The following is a 19,357-nucleotide window of genomic DNA, read 5'->3' on the forward strand; positions in this document are numbered from 1 at the left end:
TCAAATGAGATAATATATGGTAATACACTTAGACGAGTGTAAGATATACACACATGAAGTATTTTTAGATAAATATATAAATTTATATTCTTGAACATATTAACTAATGGAGGTAAATTATTTTTGGAAGCTAATCTTTTAAAACAATTACCATGAAAAATATGCAAATATTATCCAGTTAGGTATAATGTATATGTCACAATGATATTACATACTGGCAATATGCTTTCATTAAAAAAAAATCACCTTAATTTAATAGCCAATAAAAGTTCAGAGTACTTAATTACTTCTAACCTGAGAGTTCTACCCTCTAATAGTAATGTTCCAGAAATACCTCTTTAGACTAATCAAAAGTAGGCATCTGCCTAGTAGCAAAAAGCGTCTCAGGTTATTAAAGTACCGATTCGCATTCAACAAAAGAAGAAGAAAACGAAAAAGCAGTAGTTTGTGTCTCTTATTAAGCCCAAAGCCAGATTTTCATTCATCCTCGCTAGAAATGATAGCTTCAACATGATCATCAATGGAAGTCTTATGAATTGGTGATAAATATTCAAGCTAACATATATATAACAAGTACAGATGATTGATACTATGAACCTGTGTGATGGAACTGATGTTTTTAAGGAGTGTCATTTGGTTTAAATGTGAAACTTTTATTTTTTTCCAGTGACCATTTTCAACTACTGTAAAGCCAAATCCCTCCCTTAATATTTTGGTTAGATCCCATGCATTTCTGGTGGCTTTTAGTTATTAAAACAGTCTAGTCCGATTACAGCTTTGATCTATCGTCTGACTGTAAGCTCCCTCCCTGAGTGCCATGGCTGGCTTGTGGCTCCAGGGCTTGGCATGGGGAGGAGAATACTGTCTGTTCCTTACTTGCCTCCCGCCTGCTCCTCCCAGGTTGAAGGCTGGGAGGGAGATGGGAGAAGAAGGAGGAAGGTAGATCTATGTATTTATAACTGAAAGAGGTAGCATTCCTCTCTTGGTTGGTTGTTGTGCTTCTCTGGTTACTGCTGAGTGGCCATCACTGTCCTCTCTGTAGGTGGTGTCCAAATGCTGGACACTTGTGTGGTTTCTTCTGGGAGCTTTGGAGGGCTTCACCCTTCATGGTTCCCTAACACAGGAAATAGGGTTCCTGCCCAATACTTCTCTATTCCTTCCAAGCCCCCAGTAGTTTCTCAAGATGCCAGCTTGCTCTGGCCAGTCCCTGGCTAAAACCTTGGCCTTTCCAGGTTGGCCCAGCAAGATGGTTGAAGCACTGCCAATGACTTTCTGGGATAGTCATTCATCCACAGGAAATGCAAGGATCCCTGCCTTACCACATGGACAAGTTTCTATTCATTCTCATTGTTTCTCTTTTTCCTTCTCTCCTCCTGCATCTTCCTCCAGTTTTATTCTGCCACCTGCCTCTCCCTATCCCCTAACCCACGGTTCATACAGGCACTAGGCAGGCCAGCAACTGCATGGACAAGGAAGACACCCTACCAGGGATGCACCTGGAACATTTCCTGGCCATGACAAGGGCCTGATAAATGTGAGTTACATATGGACTACGTCTAGATAATGGCAAAGTTCATACATAGTCATGGTCATTATTTTATCTCTTGTCTTTCAACAAACAGTGATGTCTTAAAATATGCAATTCCAAAATTTAAAAAAAAAGTTTTTTTTTCTTTGTCTCTTTTTAGGGCTGCATTCACAGCATAAGGAGGTTCCCAGGCTAGGGGTCTAATCGGAGCTGTAGCTGCCAGCCTACGCCAGGGCCACAGCAATGCAGGATCCTTAACCCACTGAGTGAAGCCAGGGATCGAACCTGTGTCCTCATGGATGCCAGTCAGGTTTGTTAACTGCTGAGCCATGACGGTAACTCCCAAAATAAGAATTTTATATAACATTTGCTCACTAGCTTTAGCTAGCATACATGGACTTCTATAGGCATAGCTGTTTTTAGAATTTCCAGAAAATGCTAAAAAAATCATTTAAAAATGAAGTGATCAGTCATGGTTACTAAGAAAGATGTTTCTAGCTTTCCATACGAAGTAGGGAGCATTTATCCTGAAATATGCATATTTGAACACACAATCTTGCCTATTTTTCCCTTTAGAAATAACTAAGTTTCTTGATTTATTCTATTTGAAACATTTTAGAAATCTCATTGATGGCCCCAAGGATAAGAATATTATTTGAATGTGCTTTGCCTAAATACATTTTTATACAAACTTATAAAAAAGAGAGGACATACAATAATAGATGAGAATCAGTAAATCCACCTCTGCCTCATAAAGGGATGATTGTAATGTGTCATCTCAATTTTAATAGTTATTTGAAACTTTGAATTAAAATTTATTTTAATAAGTACCACAGTGATCTATACTTTTGAAGAAAGCTTACTTTTCTAAATATTAAAACATGGAAAGGATAAACAGTCTAAACACTTTTCATTATTTTCAAAATGCGAGTTATATTTGAATTGTTCATAAGATCAGTTTGTAAAACAAAAATTTCTCCCCATTTCTTTACGTGGAGATTTTCCAAAGTAATTTTCCAAGAGTATGTCCAGAAACATAGCCATTTAAGTACATGTTCCAAAAAAAGAGTTTTGTAAAGTAAAAGTGCTAACCTACTTTTTATAAGAACATCTGCACACACACAATGGGGTTTTGTGCTGTAATTCTGTCTGGATAATTTCGTTTCTGTGGATGATCTCTTGGAAATATACCTTGCAGAGTACTATTTTATGACTCTATTAGAAATGTTTGCTTCCCATCACATGTATTTAGAACATAAGTTAAAAGGTATATAAACATTTAAAAACCAGGGTGATGTTATTGACTATATGGGCCTTTTAAAAATTCAATTTATCTTGAAAACAAAACAATTTTATGGCCTTGAGCTTCAATGTCAATGAAAATTATTATTATTAATATTTCTGTTAGTGATATTTAAAATTTGGGGCTCTCCTACAGTTCAGCCAGCTAAATACTGAAAACATTAACATCTTTCAAAAACTACTAAACATGTCACTAGAAGGATATTTATTGGGAATTAGAAAGCTATTAAATTTCTGATCATTCTTAATAATATTAGACTAGTTTTTCTTTTGCTATTTAAGCTTTCTAGATTGTCATTCAATATGGAATTACTGAAAATCTAAACACTGGATATTTACAAGCCAAAAAAAATGTATTATTATCCATAGAACTGCTTTGTAGCATACCCATTTTAAGGGACATGATTCAAGCACTGTCTGAAATTCTTTTTTTTTTTTTAATATTTTCAATTCCCAAATTATTCCTTTTCATTTTCTTCAAAACTATGAGCATTTTACTTGCCGGCAGCCATCCCCTATCCAGCTTTTCTGTCTTTTTCCTTCACATCCTCCTACTTGGAGGTAACCTGGCTCTAATGGGTTTTCACCAGTCTTTAGAAGAGGAGAGTCTATGCCAAGCAACATACATTTACCGTGAACTCAATGAGAGACCTTTACTGGAACTGAGTTGACAATGTTATAAATGAAAAACAGCCATCTCAGTAAGGCCATGGCCTTGACAACACAGAAAGTGACAAACACTTTTCCAAGGGTTTTCTAGAACAAATAATGCTAGCATAAGAACATAATAAGTGTTAATTAAGGGGGGGAAGACCAAGAAAAGTGGACGTTGCCATTGTCGTTTAGAAATTTTATCTTCTTTAGAAGACTCTAATCATTTTTTAACGCAGAAAAAACTATAGATAATCATCTCTCTCTTTCATACACACACACACACACACACACACACACACACACGCATCAGATGAGTCAGGGAGGGTGATTGGTCTCAGGCCTGGCTGCAAGTTAGATCAGAGCTGGAATTAGAACCCAAATCTCAGTAACAGGAGTCAGCCAACTGCTATTCTAGACCCAGGACAAATCCACTTCAGTCTCCTGAATTCTACATACACTGAATTAGGCATTAATATTTTGTCTGATGTTGCCTGCCACTGACTCCTAAAGAAATGCAGTGAAAAACCAGCTTTCTGTACCCTTTAATCACTCTGCCAGTTCCAAGCCGAAGACCTGAGGCAAGGTACTTAACTTCTCTGGGTTCTTTGCTCATCTAAAATTAGCAGATTGAACTGGTGATCGCTGAGAAATTTTCTAGTTCTAAAAATTTCTGCTTTTCATCTCCTGTTTTATGCTTCATGCTTGATGTTTGAAATTTTCACTAGGTGGCAGGATTCCACCATCACATTATGAAAGGGTTTTCTGGGTGCAGAAAATTTCAAAGAAACTCCTGTCTTCACAGTGAACAGTAAAAAAAAGGAATAAGCCAAAAGAAAAGAATAACTACAAAGGTTAGGAGTCCATATATTTCATAAAGATCTAGATCCATTTTTAAGGTAAGTATAAAATAGGAAATTAATCAAACGTTCTTTCATATAGTACTTCAATTTAGTATTAAAAGAAAGTAAAAGCCTTCTTATTTTCATGCATTTTAAGACTTGTTTTAACTGAATCACAATTAGACAATGTCAGATCCCCACAAGCAAACTGGTAAATATGTTAAGCTAAGAAACACACAAGCTAATGGAAGTAAAAATATCTAAAATAGTTAAAATCATTATTAGATGCATCTCAAGGTTACTTCTAAGTTACAGTGTATTCCCAGTGCCTTTGAATTTTATTTTGAGCATATTAGCCAGAAGAATACGCATGATGGAAGAAAGTACTTGAATTTTTCTATCTACTAGCCAAATCCTTAAAAGAGTATTCTTTCAAGTAGATTTTATGACCTCTCCATCATGTTTTTTAAATTATTGCTCCAAATGAGCCTTCCCATGAATGTTGTATAATGAATGTCACTACCAATACTTTATAAGAGTCCCCAAATAGCCAAGCTAATTGGTTATGCTGAGCTGGGCATTTCTCCTCTGCCCGGCCAAGTAAAGTGACATGAAACAATAACTCAACTGTATATTCTAATATTGCCTAGAAGAAACTTTTCCAAGTATCTTGCTGGTTGCTATAGAAGCTGATTAACTAGGCTTTTCTTCATCTGACAATTACAGCAACCTTCTTACCCCCTATTAACGACTGGTTTATTACATACATCCTATGTTACTCTCCAAAGGTTGGTTTGTTTCTTTTGTTCGTTTGGGAAAAAAAAGAAAAGAAAAACCAAACCCACATCCTAGAAGAATTCAATCAGCATCAAAATCAAACTTAAATATAGACTGCTGAATCAGAGCCAGAAAAACCCAACAGGTTGCTTTCATTCCTTCCTTCCCAGCCCGGTGATCCTACCTTAGCAACTTGTAAGGGCTGCTGCTGCTCTTTGCCACCTTGCAATCTGAACCCCCAGGGCGCCCCGCCGGTCATGGAAATGCAGATAAAATCCCCCGTGCCCATTTTCTTCTTTTAGTTGGGTAGCATGAAGAGCTTGAAAGGACAGACGAAGTCTGCGTGCGGTTGAGGCTGTGCACTCAGCTCCGGGGTCCCGCCCAGGACCAGTACTGGGGCGCACAGAGACTGGGCTGCAGCCGCCGCCGCTGGCCGGGTCGCAGCTGCTGCGAGTTTGCGCCGCTAATGGGATCACTGACAAGGCGGTGGAGGCGCTAGAGGCATTGAGGACGCAACCCACTCTTGCGTCACGCTCCTTTGCTCAGCCCACCTTCAGGGAACCGAAAGAGCTTCACACGTAAGAAAAGGTCCCCATTTTGAGCAAGATGCGGGGCTGGGTGGGGGAACCAAAAGTTCTCTAGTTCTTCCTGATTAAATCCCAGCCCTTAAAAGAAAGAATAATGGGAAAACTTCCATTTAATATTTCTATAAATAGTAGAGGACGCATGAAGGTTTTAAGCTGCAGGCCACGAGTGACATCCTAAAATATGAGTTCTGAGAACTCAACTACGAGAGGATTAGATTCTCTCAAATAAATGTTTTGAGAATTACCACACTGATGATTGAAACAGACAAGGGGAGTTAAAATGGATTAAATTATTCATTTTCTTAGCTTTTACTGTTTGCAACCTGCAGAACTAATCCCATAAGAAGAGAAAATAAAAGAAAGCAAAACATTTATTTAAAAGAAAAAAAAAACCCTTTTACTCTGAAATGTACTTTTCTGAACTGGTGTGTTTATAGTTCAGAAGAAAGAAGAGACAAACAAAAAGAGGGAGGAAGGATTTACTCCTGGAAACTGCGTTCTTATAACTATATCTAATTGCACGATTTGGAATATTTTGTTTTATTTTTTATTTATTATTATTATTATTATTTGTCTTTTTGCTATTTCTTGGGCCGCTCCCGCGGCATACGGAGGTTCCCAGGCTAGGGGTCGAATCGGAGCTGTAGCCACCGGCCTACGCCAGAGCCACAGCAACGCGGGATCCGAGCCGCGTCTGCAACCTACACCACAGCTCAAGGCAACGCCGGATGGTTAACCCACTGAGCAAGGCCAGGGATCGAACACGCAACCTCATGGTTCCTAGTCAGATTAGTTAACCACTGCGCCACGACGGGAACTCCTGGAATATTTTTAATTTTCATTAAAAATTAAAGTAATGTTTCATTTTCTTTCTTCCTTAACAAGAAGAAAACTTCTTAAATCTTCATGGTCAGCCAACTGCATGCTATGTCATGGACAAATTTCTTTTATAGTTCTTCCGTCATGTGTTCTGAGTCGGGGTGGTCCAATATAAAAGTTGATTTTATATGTGGTCCAAAACATTTTAATGTTTTAAATCTGAATACATCCTACTAAATGTACAAATGGAACATTTTTATTTTCCCATAATACTTTTATTTTCCATGACATTCATCCACATAAAAACAAGCTAAATAAAGAAGAGCCTGGGAAAGTTAGTTTGTGGCACTAGACCAGTGACTTACAGACACTTTCCCTGTTTTAGTACTGGGAAGCATTAGACAATGATCAGTTACACAGTCCTGCTTCCAGAACCCAAACATGTCATGGGATTTTATTTGTGTCTCATCACTAGAGTAAGAAAGATCCGTAATCAGAGACTGTTAGCACCAGAAGAGATCCTTTGAGGGTCATGGGGACCAGACTCTCACTCCGAATTTGATTCTCTTCAGAAAGGTGAATTGACTTTACCAAAAATCTTTCCTTAAAAAAAGAATTTTACAAGTGACATCGTAAATATAAACTCAAAACAAAAGAAGAGAACTTTTTACATTTATTCTTTCTACTTTCTCCTGTCTCTTGTCTTCACCCACTCCAATTTAGCTTCTGTCCCCACAAAAGGAAAAGTTCTCAGTATCTTATTACTGTCTTTCTCTTGTGTAGCCTTTGATATTATTGACCACGTTCTCCTTAAACTGTTTTCTCTTGAGGCATCCAGGATACAACATGCTCTTGGCTCTCCTCTTGCCTCACTAACCATTCCTCTCTTGCCTTAAACAGTTCTTGGCTTCAATTAATCCATTAAATGCTGGTGTTCTGTGCCAGGGCTATGTCCTGGTCCTCTTCTCACCTTACTCCCTTTCTATGGGTTCTGTCATTTACCCCAGGGAATTTAACCTCCACCCCTCAATTCCAGATCCCTTTCCTTAACTCCAAGCCAGCATATCCAACTGCTTATTAAACTTCTTTCTATGCGACTAGCTCACAGAAACCTAAAGCTCAGTATATTCAAAATCAAGTTCATTATTTCTCCCCCAGATCCTATCTTCTCCTTCTAGGTTCCCCATCGCAGGATAATTGACTAAGCCATTACCTTTCTCTTCTACATGGTTCCCTTCGACCCTGACTTAAATGTAAATGTGATGCTGGAAGGTGGAACTGGGGCAGCCATCTTGTGACCATGAGGTAAAGCCAAGGAGAAAAGCAAATACTCCAGTTCTGACTGAATTAATGCCAATAGCTATCCACTTCCAGTCCTCTTATTGTGTAATAATAATAATAATAACAATAACTCATACTTTTAAAAACTGCTATAGATCCAGTTTATTGTTAACTTGCAGCCAGCACACTCCTCACTGCTGCACTCAAGGAACACCTGCTCCATCCAAACAGTTCTTTCAGATATAGGAACAGGAACTGACATATTGCTATAATTTACTGAAGATTTTTTCTGTGTCAGGAACTGGACACATACTATTTTATTTTTTTATATATTTATCTTCAAAGCAGCCATGCTAAGTAGTTATTAGTATCTCCCTTTTGCTGGTAATTAACTCATACTTAGATGCTGTATAGGGTCAGGGTTTGAACCTTTGCCTGTGTGAATTCAAAATAGCTGTTCTTATCATTGCTATCCTGTCTCCAGGCATTATATATTTCTTCATGCTCATTTTGTGCATTCAATTACTCATTAAGACCTGTGGCTCCAACTTCTAAATAGATTGCAGTTTTGCTTCTTCATCCCATTTTTGCTGGTATGATTACTCTTTCTCTGGGCTGGACTTCAACAATCTAATTAGTCTCTATCCAAGCCTCGTTTCTACCCTCAGTTTATTTTTCATTCTATAGCCAGGGTGAGACTTCTGAAATATAGTATCTTCCTTGTTTTCCCTCTGTTCAAAGTCCTTAAGGCTTCTCAGAAAAGTTAAAGCTCCTTTACATAGATAACATTTCTGCCTCCTGCTCCTCACATCTTCTCCCACCTCATCTCTCACCTTGAATTTTATGATTCAGACACACAGAACTATGTTTAGTTTCTCTGACTTGCTTAGTTTTTCCATCTGCTAAGGCATTCTTCCAAGCTATCTAGTCCACACCCACACACCGATCACCTGATAATTCCTACTCATCCTTCTAGTTTTGGATTAGATATCATATTCTCCAGGAAGGTTTTCCTAACTCTTCCTTTCAGTGTTCAAGATACTTGCTCTATGTGTTACCATCACTCTGTATTTTTCTCTCTCATCCTAAACGGTCTAAAGTGAATCATTCTCTAGATTATTATTCGGTGAGTTTAGGGGTCATTTCTGACTTTTTGAGAATTAGATCTCCAAGTCTAATACACTTCCTGACACCTATTTGGTGCTCAATTAATGTGAGTAGTGTCAAATTTAAAAATGTGCATAACTGGGGTTCCTATTTTGGCTCAGAGGTAATGAACCTGACTAGTGTCCACCAGGATTCAGGTTCTATCCCAGGCCTCACTTAGTGGGTTGACAATCTGGTATTGTGGTGTGCTATGGTGTGGGTTGCAGACATGTCTCAGATCTGGCATTGCTGTGGTGTAGGCTGGCAGTTGCAGCTCCTATTTGACTTCTGGCCTGGGAACTTCTGTATGCCACAGATGTGGCCCTAAAAAAGAAAAAAAAAAAAAGAAAAGAAAAGAGAAAAGAAAAGCACCACCTGAAAATTTTATTTGGGGCAAAATGAAGACTATAACCTGGGAAGCAGCATTTTAGATAGCACTGAAATGCTTCTCCAAAGAGGTAGTGGGGAATGTCAGTATATGTGTGATTTTGATGAAGGGGGGAGGTACCTGCAGAAGCACACATTTAACAGAAGTTTGCTGCTAGTCTCATGAAGGTTACTGCTAGTCACGAGGAGCAGACATCACTGTGAAGGATTGTAGTGCTTTTCTAGATACCAGGAGATGCAAGAATTGGATCTTATAAAGTCTTCTGAAAATATCTAACTACTTGAAGAACTGTTTTCAGGTACAGAGTGCCTCACTCCTTATCTCTGCCCTGAGCTCCTTTCAGGGGGTGTCGAGGGTCAGCAGCTGCAGTGGCTCACGATTCAATCCGTGTAGAGGCAGCTAGCAAATGCCAATCTCCAGTTCACAGTAGAATGAAAAAAGAGATAAGATTTCCCAGAATAAAGGCATAGAAAAGAGAACCAAATAGTTCTAATTTCTTTCTCTCTGCTTCATTTGACTTAGAAAAACCTTAAATAGAGCAAAATTCTTGATTTATACCACTCAGAGACCATGTGAACTAGGTAATGGCTGCCTCCTATCATTTTGCCCCATTGGTAGCTATTGGGTAGGTAAAATTGATCTTCCCACCTCAGCAGCATGGATGATCTAAGCAATCAAAGTAATCTTTCCTCCTTAACACAGAGACTAGTTCAGGAATGGGTACAAACCTAGGCCTAAGTCAGAGACAGTCCCCAGGCCTGTGATTAACTCACATATGGTCCAACCAAAGGAAAGCTCAAAACTTTTCCAGGTAGCTGTCAGGGGCAATGGATATTGACTGCACTTGGGAAAGTCAATGTGAGGATGAAACTACCACAAGGTGGTGGTGGGAGAGTCCTCCATGAGGCTCCGACATGTCTTTCTAGGTGTGTCAGAATTCAAGATCCTAGTGCTTCTTTTGCTGAGGTATTTCTCAGGGTTGTGTTTGCAACAAGCAACCTTCAAAAACATGGTAATTTCTCAACTAGGGACAAAGAGCAAGTTTATTAGTTGATTGTTAGCCAAAAACAAAATAAAAGGAAGGGACTCACTAAATCTAGTGTTCTTTAGCTGTTATGCAAACCCACTGTGTGTGAAGCATCCGACTGGTTCATATCATATCAACCCTATGGAGTTTGGGGCAAGATGAACAGATGTAAACATACTGATGGTCATGCTGCTTGCTGAACCCCAAGTAATAAAATTCTTTTCTCTACCCAAGAGTCTCACATATGCTTTCAGCACCCATAAGACAGTAACAGGGTCACTTATTAGCTTGCAAGGAGGGCAAAATTAAATCCTAGACCCAATGGGATGAAACTGAGACACCATTAGAGAAAGGGAACCAGAACCCTGGTCAAATGACACATAAGCCTGCTCTTTATTATGTTTGGGATTTAAGAATCATGTCAAGAGCAAAAGAAATATTTTGTTAAGGGAAAAAATGTGATTTAAGTGGTTTTGAAAATGATCTTCTTAGACCAACTCCACTTCTATGCCACTTAAGAGATGTTCTGTTTTATACTACCATTTATTCAATTTTTCATTCAGCAAATAAAATTTACATTATCTTTCCAAGTTTTGACAGCCTGTTAGGATTTCTGAGCCTAACATGTACTGGGAAGGCATACTGTGAAGCAAAAATATTCATTAAGAATGACGTATTCTACAATAATTTCACGTTGGCTACCCATGCCTACCTCCTGTCTCTTCCTCATTTTCCTAATTCAAATTTTCACTCAAAAATATCATGACTTTCCATTTTGAGCTAATGTCTATGGTCTCTTGTCTAATTTTTCAAAAAACTAGAAGTACCCTTCACTATAAATGATATAGTAACATTATTTTGGAGAAAAATTCAGAATCACAGCAAAAAGAGTGAACATCTCTTTTGGTTCCTGATCACAATTCCAATGTATGTCTGTGGTGGTGGGGGGATCCCCAGCATCACCAACAAGCAATTCTCAGGACACCAGCAGGGTGTCCAAGAATTCAACTAAATTCTGACACTATCTACCAGGAGATAAGAGCTCAGTCCCACAAGATTGCCCCCCCCACACACACACTGTAGACAACAGCTGCAAGCCTAGGTTATCACCTGAACTTGTGACCAACTGACTATAGATTAGAGGTTCCAACCCTCTCCTTTGGGTTTGATTAATTTGTTACAGTGGTTCACAGAACTCAGGGAAACACACTGACCAGGTCATTAAGGGATGTGACAGAGAATTCAGATGGCCATTCAGAAGGAAGAAATGGATAGGGCAAGGTATGTGGGAAGGTGTGTGGTGCTCTCACGGCCTGTCCAGGGGCACCACTCTCCCAGCACCTCCGTGTGTTTACCAACTCAGCTCTCCAAACCCCATTCTTCTGAGATTTTTATGGGAGCTTCATCACATAGACATGATCAATCATTAACTCCATTTTCAGCCCTTCTCAGGAGAATGGGGGGTGTGGCTGAAAATTCTAAGCTTCTAATAATGGCTTAGTCTTTCCGGTGACCTTCCTTCATTCAAGGGCCATCCAGGAGCTCACCCAGAGTCATCTCATTAGAACAAAGGCAATCCTATCACCCAGGAAATGACAAGGGTTTCAGGAGCTCTGTGTGAGGAACAGAGGTCAAAGACCAATATTAGAACAAGAGATGGCCCCAGTGTTCTTATCATTTAGGAAATTACAAGGGTTTTTAGGAGCTCTGTGTGAGGAACCAGGGATAAAGACCAATATCTATTATCTCACAACATTATTATAAAATTAGGTGGAATTTAGAATGACAAAAACTGGAAAAATAAATTGTGATTTCACTATCAAAGCCAAACTGAAGTTTTTCCTCCTTTTGGGCCACCAAAACTTGGTTCTTTTTAAAAGACCTTTAGAAAAAAATGTAGCAAGCATCTTACACCATTAATTAATGTGAGTTAAATTTAAATGAATCACCAAATGAAACCATATGGATTGAGTCCTTATAGGATTAATATATATTAAAAGATTCATTTTCAAAAAGCACACACACACTTTAGGATGATGAAGATGAAATTAAATAGACATAGTAGAAAAAACAGTTTTAGCATCTGATTTTTCTGAAACACTTGAGGGCATTTTGTCTGTAATGTTGAAGACTGAAATACATTGCTGTGACTCATGATGTCTGCTGACTATATCATTTCACTACTTTATATTTATGCTAATAAGTATTGCATTTTTTGTATTTCAGATACTACTGGATTATCTAAAACATCAGAAAGATAATTTTTAAGGAAAAATGTGAGGTAAAAATTATCTTTCCTTTTTCTGATGTTTTAGATAATCCAGTCAATGAATTATCAAAGATGAGATATATCTGATAGCTTCTATAGTTTTATTTTTGTTTTATATATATATGCTTTTTAGAGCTGTACCCTCGGCATATGGAAGTTCCCAGGCTAGGGGTCGAATTGGAGCTATAGCTGCTGGCCTATGCCACAGCCACAGTAATGCCAGATCTGATGAGCTGCCTCTGCAACCTACACCACAGCTCATGGCAATGCCAGATCCTTAACCCACTGAGCAAGGGATCAAACCTGCAACCTCATTGTTCCTAGTTGGATTTGTTTCCACTGTCCCACGAAGGAACTCCTGATAGCTTCTATATTTTTAAACAAACAAAATCATTATTTATTTATTTATTTATTTTTAAAATTACTCGAATGAATTTATCACATCTGTAGTTGTATAATGATCATAACAATCTGATTTCACAGGATTAAAATCATTTTTTCCACAAGTTACAATCATTATTTGGAGTCGATACTAAATTATACACTCCACAGTCATTGTTAAAATTTGGAGCTTTGAAACTATGTATTTTGTTATTGTTGTATTGTTTCATTTTTTCTCCTGGCAAAAAATGACTAACAACAATTAGACATAAGATTATATACATGAGAAGAAATTAATATTCCAGACAAAGACAACAACATCTTTTCAAATGATTGTTCTTAACCTCTGGAGAAAACATGCTGGCTGGAATTAATGATCAATATCAGAACTTTATCCTAAGTGTTTAAAATGCATATACAGATAATCGATATGATGGATAAACATTTGTGAACTCATATTTAACAGTTATGCAACTCTCTGACTACTGGGGAATCACCAGTTCATCATAAGCTGACCGCAGTAGGGCCTGCTGCCACTTGCAGACTTGTATTGTTTTCTGGAATGCAGGTGTGTGAAATGCCATGTGAGCAGGTGGTGTTGGGCTCTGAAGCATTCCAATGGAGGAGAGAAGGAGCCATGTGAAAGAAGACACCCTCAGGCTCTCCTAAAAGCATTTTCCTTTCGTATCTACATGCCTGCTCTTGCTTTGAAGCTGAACGTAGTTTGGGGAGAAACCACCACTGTTGCTACTGCTAGTGATTTAAGGTTCCATCTTGGAGGCTTGCAGAGCTAAGGAGGTATGTGCAGGAAACTCCTCCTTTTACACAGAGCCTAGAGGTTCTGCCTTGAGTAATCTTATAGCACAAGGGAGTATATTTGTTTGTTAGGCCTCCATTACAAAGTACCACAGACTGGGTGGCTTCAAGAACATAAATTTATTTTCTCACATTTCTGGAGGCTAGAAGTCTGAGATCAAGGCATCAGCAGAGCCTTTTGAGGCTTGTCTCCTTGACTTGTAGATGGCTGTCTTCTCCAAGTGTCTTCCTCCCCTTCTTAGAAGGATACCAATAATTGGATTAAGGCCCACCCTAATGACCTCATTTTAACTGAATTACCTTTAGAGCCCAAATGCTGAGATACTGGGTGGCTAGGACTTCAATGCATGAATCTGGGGGGATAAAATGTAGCCCAGGAGTTCCCACTGTGGTGCAGTAGGTTAATGATCCACCTTGTCTCTGTGGATTCACCTGTTCAATACCCTGCCCTGCACAGTGGCTTAAGGATCCAGCATTGCTGCAGCTGTGGCTTGGGTCATAGCTCTGCTCAGATTCAATCCCTGGCCCAGGAATTTCCATATGCTGTGGGGTCGGCAGAAAAAGGAAAAAAAAAAAAATAGCCCATAACAAAGAGGCACAGCATACAGACATGCCAAATTGCCAGTTAATTTCCTTTCCAGTACACAAGAATATATAGAGTGTTTTTGAGATTTGGATTATTTTGTTCTTCAGGTTTCCCCTTTCTTCCTGTTCCAAGAAAGTAGTGAGGCCCTTACAATTTCCTTAACTCAGGGATTTTGCTGAGCAGAAACAGAAGGTGGTAACAGTGATTCTCAGTTTCATAAGGTCTAAACTTCATGAAATGATGTTGCAAGGTGTCCCAGAGCAGTGTCCTTGAGAAAAGCAAGGGAGAGGGTTAGTCCTTACTAGGAGGGTCTAGCGGTCAATGGGTCTCTCAAGTAGTGCAGCAGTCTTATTACTGTTGGAGAAGGAACAGCAAGTGCTCCCTGGGAAATGGCTGCAAAGTCTTTAGAGGGAGGCCGAACACCCAACTCCCATCAAATTTCTTCAGCCACATGCATGTCCTAGAAGCTGCAGTTAGGACCTGGCTTCTGGACAAGACCATGGACAGTTCAGTGACCAGTGAAGGCAATGACTGATGATTTGCCTCTCCATTGAATTCTAATACCCTTGCAAACCCTGGGGAGGAGGAGCCCTAGCCATACCTGAGATTGGCTTACTGCCAACCCAGTGAAATGGGGGACTAGAATTGGCATAACTTGATTAAAATGATAAAAATCACATACTTAAGTTAATTAAAAAGATATTATGTACTATTGAGCTTATAGTTCATTCATTCATTCAAAAATCATTTGGGAGTTTTCGCTGTGGCTCAGCAGAAATAAATCTGATTAGTATACATGAGGACAAAGATTTGATCCTTGGCCTCACTCAGTAGGTTAGGGATCCAGCATTGCTATGAGCTGTGGTGTAGGTTGGATCTGGCATTGCTGTGGCATAGGCCAGTGGCTACAGCTCCGATTAGACCCCTAGCCTTCCTGGGAACCTCCATATGCCTCAGGTGTGGCCCTAAAAATACCAAAAAAAAAAAAATCATTTGAATGAATGAGGCTATATATTCTAGGTTTGGGTGATGCAGCTATAAGCATCCTAGGCAACGTTCCTGCTCTCTTGGAGACCACATTATACTGGAGAAGCCAGACAATAAATAAGTAAACAAAATAGCTTCATCAAGAAATGAGAACTAAAAAGAGAAAGGAATAGGGTGATATGACAGAGTGATGGGAGTGATACACAAAGGAGCTCAGAAAAAGCCTCCCTGAGCTGAGACACAGATGATAGACAGTTATTTGAAAGGTAGGCAGAGTGGGAGGAAGGGCAAAAATATGCCTTGTCAATGCAAAAAAAAAGAGATGGAGGTTAGTGTAGCTAAAGTGTAATAATGTGCACCCATTACACATGAATCCAGCATGAAGTTAATGAAGCAGAAGCCCTGGATCCTCCCTTCCAAGATCCCTTCCAAGACCCCCGAAGGAATACCAACAATGTGTTCGCATGTTCATGTGCCTTTCTAAAATCTGCCTAAGTAAAATACTTGAACTGAATTTGGTGAAGATTTTTCTATTTTTTCACTCCGACTTCCCTCCAAGTGGTGGTGGAGAACTTGGGAGCATTATTGGAGTTCAGCCAAAGGCTTGCAATAAATTTGGAGTTTTTTTCAGCTGGGTTTTGGTGGAATATATTTGTTTGGTGGGCTATATATAATTCACATTCATGTCAAGCTATTGCCAGCTGCACCAGCACAGGAATGCATAGCTCCCAGGCACACTCTCACCATGTGTTGTGCCAATTCATTTGCTGTGGAAACATTTAAAGACAGGGCCAGAGGTTTTAACCATAACATCAACCCATTCTAAGGGTGCTGACACTGTAAATATGTGGGCAGTAGAAGAGAAACATACGTTGAAATGTACGTCACCACAAACTAGTCTGTGGAAACTTTTTCAATAGCTAAACATAAAAATTTCCAGTGAAGAATTTGTTTTTACATGTCCCTTAGATATTACAAAGTTGTCTCATAAGGAGGAAAATCAAAGAGAATTCAATAAAAAATTGTAAGAAAAAAAGAGGTGTATCAAACAATTAGTTAATAAGATTATCATTCTTTATCTGGATTTTTAGATGTTTATAGTAGTTTTCAGCTAATTTGTGTAGGTTTTTTCATAGATAAAACTTACACTTTTTGGATTTTCATAATTTAATTGTCTGTCTTCTGATCTTTTCATTTTATCATCAATCCTTCCACCCCCTCTGTAACTTTATAGCATCACAAGATAAATTAAAATGTCTGCTTTGCCCTTAGGCTTCTGGAAGGTAATGATATTTAAAATAGATACGTTCACATTTATAATGACAAAATGTCTAAGGTACTATTAAAAATGCCTAATAAATAAAATAAATAATGCTGATGGGGTTCTTGGGTGAAACCTTATAATGACGCCAAATTTTAGATAATGAATAATGATTTCGTAAGTTGGGAGTCACTTTTAACCTGTGAAGCAAAAATTTAATTCAAATTGCTGCATTTATTTCACCAAAGTAATGTTTTTGAGACAAAACCATACCGTGCTGACAACCTCTCGTAGGTTTGCTATGTTAACTTTAAAAACCTGCTTTAATTCATTCAATAACTTTTTTTTTTTTAATTTTAGGCACTGTTCTAGGCATGAGGGATATGGAAATGAACAATTCAGACAAGATGCATGCCCTCTAGACGCTCATATTCCAATAGGAAGGACTACTAGTAAAGACAAATGACCATATGTTTTGTCAGAAGGTGGTAAGTGCAATGAAGAAAAATTAAGATGTAGGGGTGTGGGAGGGAGAGGGTGGCTACTTCAGGGAAAGCTTTCTGTCCTGAGGGGGTGAAACTTGAGCAGAGATCTATTCCGTGCTGTTGCAGTTGTGGTGGCTATCATTATTTAAATCATAAAAATATTGGCCAAGCAAGATACTGTACGTATATTTTTTCAGAGGCAGAAGCTTGGCATGTATTCAAACCTCAGCTCTGCTACTATTTTCTACACCACCTTGGGTGTATCGCTTATCTTTTCTGAACCTTGGTATTCTCTTTTGGAGGTGCCCTGAAAAATAAAAGAAGTGTTTTTAATGTTCATTATTTAAAAACAATTTAAAGTAAATGAGATTAAATAGCCATTCTAGAATGTCTTAATATTAGCAGTGCTTGTGTTTGCACTTCATTTATTTTTTTCATTTCATGTATATAGCTCTTTATCCCACCGTTAACAAATGAAGTCTCCCATAATGAGATGTTTTTAAACACCTGTTTTTTAAACAAATTTTACACAAGTGCCTGGCACATCATAACTGTTTAATAACTCTTTCATTTAACCACTCCCTTTGCTTTCTAAGATGGTCCTTTCTGGGTGGAAATGCAGGTGCCTTAGCTGTGCAGTTTTGGAAGGAAATAGCTTTTCACTGCAGGTCAGTACAATGGACTTCCCACAAACGTGAGGAATTTCTTAGAAAAATGCTAATTATTTGCAAGGCAACCAGCAATAACTAAGTAAAAACAGGGTAAAATAGCCACCTTTGAGTTTGAGAGGAGGTGTTCAGCTGACCAGACTTCATTACTCCTCATAGCTCTTTGTAGTAAGGACAGGCCTGTGTTTGTGTCCCAGTTCTGCCACCTACTAACTGGTGACCATGGCTCTCTAAGCCTCAGGTTCCTCATATATGGAAAAGAAAAGGCTGTTGTGAAGAACTGTTGATGTAAATTGATGCTCAACTCTGCTGGAATATGGGAAGCACTTGGTTTATTTTTGTTGTTATTGTTGTTCATGGTGGTTTATCCCCTTTTTGACACAGAATGCTTTCCCACTCAGTATCTTACCGTGAAGCAGTAGATATAGCATCATTCCCTTGAATGGAGTGGTGAAATGAGCCCCTGATAGCACATGGTTTCATCCATAGTTTCATTTGTGCCAGGGACTGCATTTCAGTCTGAATTCTCCGGCATCAAGAATAGTGCCTGCAACCTACTAGGGCCTCAAAAATATTTCCTGATGGATCATCTATACCGTATCCCAGCTTTTCCCCTGGACTTCACATCTGGGTATAATAGAATTGCTGAACCAGATAGTGATTTGGAAGATTCTTTTTTCTGTCCTTCAAGCAAGGGAACCCCTTTACCTTTCAACATGGCCAGGGAACCAATTTCAGTATGTCCCAGATTTTGTTTTCTGAAGGTAATAATAGCTCCTCAGTAAAAACCCATGGAATGAAATTGCATAGAATCACATTGAATTAAATGGAAACACAGTAAACACAACCTTAACTAATATATTAACCTGGTTTGGACTTTTCATATTTCAGCTTTTATTAACCAACAAGTAGAATGACAGGGAAAAATACCTTTCTTCTATCTTTGATAATATTCTCTTTGAAATCTTGAAATGGCTGTAAACCTTAGGCCCCACCAAGTAAATGCCATTTTCAAACTCTCTGGGGAGAGCGAAAATTGGCATCCAGGTGAAGCAAATTGCTTGAGGTCACACTGGAATTAGTGAGAGAGCACACTGGATTGAGAGCTTCTTATCCTATCAACAGTCAACAGAGAAGGTTATATGGTGGTCACTTAGGCCATTGCCCTGACAACATATTCAGGGAATTTTCCTGCATTTTATTTTCCAGGACTTTGGAAAATCTGGCCATAAGTATTTCTAGGGATAGCATTTCCTTTCACTTCTATCTTTCCAACTTGGTAATCATCTAAGAGCTTTGACCGCCAGGAGAAGTTTGTCTCTCACTTAAAGTGTAACTTTCAGATCTCTTTCCATATTTCTGTTCTTCCTATTACATTTTTTCCTTTTTATTGCTGATAGTGGTATCAATTAGAATTATTGGGAATAGGGCCATCATATGTGAAAAATTCCTTCTCTTCAAAAATTTTTAAAAGTTTTTGAAAAAATCCTTTTTTTTATATCTTTAACTAAAAGGTATTTTAAAAACCAAAACATTGAAGTGATGTTTGAGCAAGT

General features: G+C 38.6%; 2 protein-coding genes across 15 annotated transcripts in view; one reads left to right on the plus strand and one right to left on the minus strand.

Annotated features, from left to right (window-relative positions):
• The window catches only part of SYNPO2 (synaptopodin 2), a 166,538-nt gene extending 160,970 nt beyond the window's left edge, over nt 1–5,568 (minus strand). For all 10 annotated transcript variants that reach the window (XM_021100699.2, XM_021100698.2, XM_084973058.1 and 7 more), the window contains exon 1: nt 5,285–5,568. In XM_021100699.2, the coding sequence (XP_020956358.2) occupies nt 5,285–5,389 (105 nt within the window). In that variant the 5' untranslated portion in view covers nt 5,390–5,568. The remainder of the gene's footprint in view (nt 1–5,284) is intronic.
• The window catches only part of SEC24D (SEC24 homolog D, COPII coat complex component), a 445,620-nt gene that overhangs the window by 278,625 nt on the left and 147,638 nt on the right, over nt 1–19,357 (plus strand). For 2 of the 5 annotated variants that reach the window (XM_021100700.2, XM_084973065.1), the window contains one exon: nt 17,009–17,136. The gene's annotated coding sequence lies outside the window, so the exon portion shown is untranslated. Of the gene's footprint in view, nt 1–1,389; nt 1,535–12,574; nt 12,630–13,566; nt 13,797–17,008; nt 17,137–19,357 lie in introns of all 5 variants that reach the window. The other 3 variants (XM_084973066.1, XM_084973064.1, XM_084973063.1) reach the window with 3 other exon arrangements.

The sequence above is a fragment of the Sus scrofa genome, chromosome 8 (assembly GCF_054392235.1).
Source record: "Sus scrofa isolate SSC_HxYL_T2T_F1_AM1 chromosome 8, Sscrofa_HxYL_maternal_Yorkshire_Landrace_v2.0, whole genome shotgun sequence".
Classification (NCBI taxonomy): Eukaryota; Metazoa; Chordata; class Mammalia; order Artiodactyla; family Suidae; genus Sus; species Sus scrofa.